At 38.0% G+C, this 8,295-nt stretch overlaps 1 protein-coding gene across 1 annotated transcript; it reads left to right on the top strand.

The window, feature by feature from the left end:
- The first annotated feature begins 3,306 nt into the window (after positions 1 to 3,306).
- Positions 3,307 to 3,994, top strand: LOC124194796. Its single transcript, XM_046589183.1, has 2 exons — positions 3,307 to 3,660; positions 3,727 to 3,994. The coding sequence occupies exons 1-2, from the start codon at positions 3,323 to 3,325 to the stop codon at positions 3,992 to 3,994; spliced, it is 606 nt and encodes a 201-aa protein (XP_046445139.1). The 5' UTR covers positions 3,307 to 3,322.
- Positions 3,995 to 8,295: the final 4,301 nt, after the last annotated feature.

Here is an 8,295-nt window from a genome sequence, read left to right as displayed (position 1 = left end):
ACAATATGTGTCATGAAAACACGAGATCGTCGATTCAAGAAAAAGTTGAAACTCTCACGTGGTAAGCAGTTTCATTACCAAATTTTCTGTTGTTTTTTCTAACGAGGATTTTTCGTTTTCAAAAAGGCGAGTGTGCCCTTTACATGGGCTGTTGGAAATTTTAGCGTCCGATGTAGTGGTTTGGACAACTCCAGTAGCAAAGGTCGATGGACCAATTTGCTCGTTTTGTGATCTTCATGTAAGTCGCATATACCGTTCGGCAACGAAGTCATGCCAATCATGCGATCGTACTTTCATGACAACGCAATTTCCACCGAATCCAAGATTTCTTAATCTTTCGAAGAAAGATGAGCGCCAGGACAAGACGTTGGTCTTCTTGTGCGCCCGGTTATCGAGCGGGGATGAATTGACCGAGGGATATTTCGACAAAATAGTCACATAACTCAAACAAAATGAAAGGTGGGTGAGCTTTATTCATTGCTTTTTATTTAGTAGTGGTCTAACTTTTTCCATTATCTTTTATTTTCAGCAACTGAGGACGATTTGGCGTTCGTCGTCGAGATGGACTATGGCTTCAATTACTTACTTTTACATTAGTGCCGTGAACGGACGAGAGACCGACCCGACCCCCTTTTTTCCTCGCTGTAGTCTTTCAATATAATGTCTGGGAAAAAAGTATTGGCAGGTGCTGGAAAAAAAAATCAGTTGAGCGGGCGTCCATCCATCCATCCATCCGCCTCTTTATTTCTTTTGTCGGGGAGCAATTGTTGACTGGGTGATGCCTCGCGTGCGTGATTATTCAAGCCGGATACATCATCAATGACTTAAGGCGTTTAGCTGTCGGTTGGGTTGGCGCGCCGGATTCGTTACTCTCGCAATCACGCGAATCAAACGCCGGCAAACGGAGGTGAGGGGGAAGCGAGGAGTTGATGGGACTTTGATGTCGAACGATTTTTTTCGGGGTGGGGAAAGGTGATTTCCCCTTTCTCTTGCCGATTGTATCGGTTTCGCTCTTTTATTTCTTATTTTCAAGTCGATCCGACGAGCGTCTTACACACATCTATAGGATTGGATGAGCATAAGTTGGTACACGCCTCTTTACTTTTGCTTCTTGTCTTTGACTTTTTTTTGTTTTCATTCGATCGGTCTGAAGAAGATCGACTGAGAATCAATCAAGGAGAGATACGGTCGAACGTGTTTCGCCCCATTGTCGCGACTGTTGGGCACCGCTCTCCAATGTTTTACGGGATTGACATGGCTAACGCAATGGCTGGGTAGTAACTCTTTCTTCTGCCGTTACGTCTCTTTTGTTACCTCGTTTGGCCGATGTGTCGCATGAGGAGGAACAGAGAGAAATAGATTTTGATTCACTGATGGAATCGTCTGGGCTGTGCTGTGTGTGTGTGTGTCGACATATAATCTCTTTTGCTTGGTTTCATTTCGTTTGATTCGTTGCCAACCGTCGCCATCAACCCAATAGCACACGGCCATTTCAATATTTATATATCTGACAATATCTTTCAGTTGTCTTGCTTCTTTATTGTCGGACCAATTTCACTTGCGAGCTCTTCTTTTTTCCCCCCTTTGCTACAACTTCTCTCGTTGTAGTAGTAGTAGTAGTCGATGATATACTACATCTATTTGTTGATTCAGCCGACCGACGACAATCTTACCTATTCCGCATACAAGTAGTACACGGGAAAAAGAAATGGGGGGACAAAACAAATACAGAGACTTTTCCAATGTCATTTTCTTTATCAACGCTCGACGTGACACGGTAAATATATTCCGTATACTGTGTATACAGTGTGTGGGTGGATGTAAACCAATAGTCTCCGTTCTAGCGTGCATAGAGAGTTGACAGGCAACACGGGCAGGATGGCGTAGTATTCGGGGGAAGTCCTTCTCTCTCCGACGTCGACAGAGACTCGACGAGGGACGTTTAGGAGCATCAACTGAATCGTCGATGATAAAAGCTTTGGAGGTTATATTTTTATCTACCTGAAATCGGGTTTGGCGAATAATAAAAGGGGGGAAAAAGAGTTCTGTTTTTGTGTAAAAGTTGAATGAGGGCGAATACTTTTACTGTTTTTTACGGACCTGCTGTTACTGGCTGATGTCCGTCCTTCCGTATTTATTTTATTTATTTTTATTTATTTACTTTGAATCGAAAAATATCTGTACGCCATCGCGCTGTTTTACTGCTAGGATTTTGTTCATGATAAACTTTTGAATTGATTTGCCTTCTAGCAACTTGTTGTGTCGTTTATCATCGAAAAATTCAAAACTTAACCGCTTTTCTTTTTACCCATTACAATTTTCAAATATGTTTTACAGCCACAGACCTGATTTGAAAATGTCCCCTAAATTAATCTATCCAAAATTGGTGAAATCGAAATTTGTACATTGGCGACCAATTGCTACGCTATCGTCAAATACCTGCTTAGAATCTTTGTCAATATGTGGCAATCCGCCTCGTAAACGATTAAATTTCTGGGTGTAAGTTTTCATAATTTCTAGAATTCGTCAAATTCCTTGCTATTCAATTTCTTTTTTATTTGTTTTAGTTGTAACACCCATGCAAGAAGCGACCCACAAGTGATTCAAATTCTCAAAGAAAACGGAATAATAGTAACCGCAGATCTGTGAAGTGAAGAAATTCAGCTTCACGGTAGAAGAATTTCAAGCCGATTCGAGACTTCTTAAAAGAAAAAAAAAGGGAAAAATGAAACAAAGTACTTTGAAAAAAGACCGGAATGAACCAGAAACGTGCAATCCGCCGTTTATTGATCTTGATGTCGATCTTTCATATCTCGGGAAAAATTTTACCGTTAAATCGTCCCCATCACTTAAAAACGAAGTCTGGATCCCATCAAAAGAAAATGTGATTGACGGGTCAACTCTCCAAGAAATTGTGAGCCAAAATTACAGGCATTTGAGCAATATTATTCTGACAAATCTGCTTCTTTTCCCACATATTGCCTCGGTGTGCTTTTTTCGTTTTAGTTTTCTTTTTTTTATTGTTTAGTAACCACAATTTATTTTTTCAATAGAACAACTGTCGTCCAGTGACGATTTACCTGAAAATTGGAGTGGTGATTGTCTGATCTGTCCAGGCAATACTGCTTTTAAATGTTACAACGCCAACAACAGCCTCTCCTGTCCAAAGGACAGTATTGAATGGAACGAAATTTTGTCCATGTTAACAGGTGTTTCGCATTTGTCGCTTCAAGAGAAGATTGAAACGATCACATGGTAAGACCAATTTCATTACCAAATTTACTTATTTTTTTTTTCTAATAAGTTTTTTTTGTTTTCAAATATGCGAGTTTGCCCTTTCTATGGGATCTTGGAAATCTTGGCGTCCAATGTTGTTGTGTGGACAACTAAAGTAGCAACGGTCGACGGACCGATTTGCTTATTTTGCGAGCGTTACGTAAGTCGCATCTACCGCACGACAACGAATTCATGCGTATCCTGCGAGCACAATTACATAACAACGCTATTTCCACCAACTCCAAGAATTCTTGATATCCCAAAGAAAGATGTGCCCCGGAAGAACAAGACGTTAGTCTTCTTGTGCGCCCGGCTATCGGCTGGGAATACATTGACCGTTGGATACTTTGACAAATTGGTCGCGTCACTAGAACAAAGTGAAAGGTGAGCTGTATTCATTGCTATTAATTTGGTAGTTGTCTAATTTTCCCCATTTTCTTTTACTTTCAGCAATCCAGGACGGTTTGGTAAATTCAACCGTCCCGGGTTGCCGGCAGGAATGGAGATTGTTGGAAAATTTGTTGCCCGCGCGACTGCAACTACAAAAATTGATACTAGATACGAGCGAACCATCAATGCTGAAGCTGATTGGCTACCGATGAATCTGTTGCCAGAGTTCATCGTACATCGCTACTGGCCGGGAAATACAGTTCTCATAGGAATGTCTACACCTTCCTGTTTAACCGTTTCGCCAAATCATCTGGTTATAAATTCGTAACATGTCTTCATCAATTCTTTTTTTTTAATTTTTTTTTAATTTCTTTATATTTCCCCAAAAAACCTTCATTGAGGAACTTTTCGCCCGTGGCATTCTACGAGACAGCCACTTCTTTTATTGTCATTGTCTACAATCCAGGAATGGCCATTCAAGCAAATATGAGATAATTCTCTTGGCCCAAGAATTCCTAACCGCTTTAGAACTTGGTGCGCCTACTTATGATGTGCGCCCAGCACATATTGGATTTTACACGCGGCGATAATTGGTAATATTTCTTTTAATTTCTGTCTTGCGTATTATATTCAAAATGGAACGTGACAGTATAGCCAGGCAGACACAACACGAACAAGATGGATGAGGCTAAACAGCATGGGGCTGGAGAAAGAAGGCCGCGTACTTGGCACCATACAAGTTACCCCGTCCGCCGCCTGTCGCCATCTGTTGCCAGTACAGTGTAACATGTTTGGATAAATCAACATATTTTTGTAGAAAATAAACATTTTGCATAAAAAGTTTATTCTACTGCGTACAATAAGCTTTCCGGTGTGCTCATCGAAATACTATTTTGCTTCAGGTTTTTTATTTTAACTGTCACAAGGAAAAATCGCCAGAAGAATTTTTACTAAAAATTCTATTGTTTTTCCGTGTTTTGAAGATCAGTATACATTTATAAGTTCACGTGTTACCCAATCCGGGCCCACTTAAATCACCCTCTTTACCACCCTCCTCTATGAGGTCACCCCAGAAATAAGGAGATGACTTACTCTATGTAAAGTTCAGCAGTCGACATTTCCTCCTCCCTAAAAGACGAACTAGACTTGGCTGCTCCTTTTGGCGAGCTCCGGAAGCGTTTCTGTACTTGGCGGCATGGGCGGTGTGGTTCAAAACGTGAAGGGGGGGGGGGGAGAACTATTGGGAAATTGCTCCCGTTCGAGTCCATGCGAATTCCGCAATAAAATAACAAGTGTTTTCGGCAAAAGTGAATTCGGCCAAATTGCCGAATTCGCTTATTAGAACACTAGCTGAAGTTATAGCAAAATAGTCATAGCTAATAAAACCCAAGTAAGAACCCAACACAGATCCCACAGACAACGCTAAATATATACGATTATATTAGCTAAGTAAGGTTTACGCACAAAAACTAAAATAATAGTTAATATAATTTTAAATTATATTGGCTAAACTGTTAAACAGTAGCACTCGTGAGCAGTGTTGCCACCTTAAATTTTGTTTCATCCCAAAAGAAATCGAAAAAAATCCACATTTTTCCCGTCATGATTTTTTTAGAACTGCATGTAATTTCCATATTTCTCATTTTAAAATTCAGACTTTCACTTTTAACATAGATATGTTAAAAAGGATGCGTACTACAAGTGTGCACCATGAAGAGTAAAAGTTTTGACAGGAAAAACTCGGAATTTGGATTTGAAATTCTTTAAAATAGTTTTAAGTCCATTTTTAATTGTAGATAAGAAAGAGTGTAGCCAAAAGCTTTCGATATAAAATTCGAAGTTGGGATTCAATATTTGTAAAATCTAGCCCATGAATGAGTAAAATAGTTTCAAATCAAAGGACATAAGACCAGCATATATTTTGTGGGCAGCCAGAAGGTTTTCTGTGAGAAAGTTGATGGCAAAGTACAGCTCAAGTGCAGTCAATTACTCCAACAATCTTTTGCTGACATCTTCCATCACAATAAGCAATCTCGTTTTACTAGGATAACAAATCTTATGATTCTCTAGAATCAAAAAGAGTATTTCGATGATTATTCGACGATTTTTAATTGAGTATGCCCGTAGAAAATGAACGGCTTGGAGCGAGCTTGCGCTAGACTTGCTCCCAAGCCCAGCACAAGCTCGCGGATTCCAATCTTAAAAACTTTACCTTTTAATAATACTGTTTTTAAGCTTGGACCAAACTTGTTTATTCAAGGTTGCTCCAAGCCTTTAATTTAAATGTTGTGATAAGTAAACTTTATATATGATGTTTTATATTTGATTTTTGAAAACTTTTTTTACACGTTTAAAAATGTATGAATATATTAATTAATAAATAAATAATAAGACAATAATTTTCATTCAATCTTAAATCATCTCTTGATTGTAAAAACACGCAATTGCACACATAGATAATTAAAGCTATTGTTGGCCGAGTGGAAAATTTACAATATCTAAACTTCTCTTGATATTTTACGATGCACATAACAGCTTAATAAAAAAATATATGGTAAAGATGTAAGAGAGGCGTCACAAAAAACTGCTTTGTTTTATATATTTCGGGGCCCAGAATATCATTTTGTTTGATCCGAGCATCTCAAATAATATTTCTCATGGGAGGTCTCAACAGGATTTTTGTGAGATTATAGCAGAACTGCATGATTTCATAAGCACACTTCCAGGCGGATAAAAGACAGCTCTTGGACACTATGGGTGAAGTATCTCTGGGGGAAAAAGGCAGCGCATAGGATTAGCTCGCATTCTTTTTTCTCGATCGACCTAATCCCTAGATCTGGAAGCTAAACAGAAAATTATCTATAATTTTAAAGAAGTTGCCAAAAACAAAACAACTATCATCATAGCCCACTGTTTGACCACGATTATACATGCTGAATATACTATTTTTCTGAAAAACAGAGAAGTAGCACAACAGGGGACGCACAGCACTCTCTTATAGAGAAAAAAGGGCTGTATCATAACCTATGGAAACCACAGGAATCTTTACATAAGAAGTTTTGTAAAAAATTCTTAGAAGCGCTCGTATTCTAGTGGTTCATTTCTCGTTCGTCCTCTTTTGGAAAATGTTGAACCGACAACTCTTTGCGTTCGATGTATTGTTACAGATCAGCTAGGGTGAATTCTTCTGATGTAGCATAGAGGGTACAAATCAATTATTTTTGTTTTGTGAATTGGTTGAAAAAACGAAACGTTTTCGTGTGCAGCAGCGTGAGAGTTCCAAGAAGAAACGATAGTCGTCCATAGTCATCCACCCACATCTCCCGAATTTGTTAGGATGTTACATACCTTTCCTTGAAGACAAGCATGACTGTATAATTATTTATACTTTCCAAATAGATTCTTCTGTTCTTAGGGAACATTTTGCGTTTTTTTTTAAATCGAAAGAATTTATTCTTTTATCCGAAATATCGTCCAATAGAGCCATGTCCACGAACACGCAGACGGATAAACGAATATCTTGAAAAAGAAGCCGTCAATAATACATGGTAGGGTTAGCTAGAATTTCTCCCTGTGAAAGATTGTATGAGATCTTTGACGATCAGAAGTTTATGACCCTTGATATATGATATGTCTCATATATCGCTTTATTGCTTTAGATAAATCTAACATAAAATAGAATAAACGTTTTCTTGGTTGTGTGCGCTTTTCATCTAAGCCAGAGAATCGTTGAGAAAAAAGAAGGAGAGGAATGATGAGAAGGAGGATTCTCTTTTTATCGAATTTTGAGAAGACGTTAATAATTTTTTTAGTTTTCCAGAAGAAAAAAAGGAACTTCCTCAATCATTTAAGTCTATTAAGATTGGTGGGGACTGTCCGATAAAGATTTTTTCCATCAAATGCTTCACCACATATTTTAGTTTTTAGCTAAATCAAAACCAATGTTCAGCATGAAAATTCTTTAAAATCTCAAGTTAAAAAACTTTTAGTAATCGGAATGATTTCCTTTCTTAAAGCTCGCCTGATTTTTTTGTTGCGATGAGTCAAGTCACAGTCCAGTCTACAAAATCTTTTTTTACTGTTATTTGTACTGAATGGAGTGGAGGTATACTTGCTCAAGGGTATGGAAGAAAACACCTTTAGATCTGGTCAGATATTTTTAATATGGACTTGATGAAAGATTTCCATCACGTGTAAATATATAAATATACATCTTGATTCCATATTTTGAGAGTTCAAAAAGGATTACAAAAAGGATCAATATCTGAAGCGTGATTGTTCGCCTAAAAACTAAGAAACTGTTGTATTCAAAGCTTGAGTAGTCAGCTACAGAATCTCAACACTGTGATTTTTGTACAGCCCTTGAATAAGCGAGCTAGGACGAATTTCCACCTCTTTTCCAAGGCACTTGCCAAAATATTGTGTTCACGGAGTTTTTTTTTGGGTAATGGTAAGATCTCTCACGAAAAACAAATTTCTTGAGTTAAACTTCTGTTTTATTTATTTTTATTTCAAAGCAATGTTTTTTAACTAAATTTTTGTTTTTATTATTAAGAAACTTTGATTTCCAGAAAACGTTCAGAACAGTTTCAGAATTTAAGCCTTTCGAATGTCAATGACAAGTGAATA

Source organism: Daphnia pulex, chromosome 5, assembly GCF_021134715.1.
Source record: "Daphnia pulex isolate KAP4 chromosome 5, ASM2113471v1".
Classification (NCBI taxonomy): Eukaryota; Metazoa; Arthropoda; class Branchiopoda; order Diplostraca; family Daphniidae; genus Daphnia; species Daphnia pulex.
This window is presented reverse-complemented; position numbering and strand designations above follow the sequence as displayed.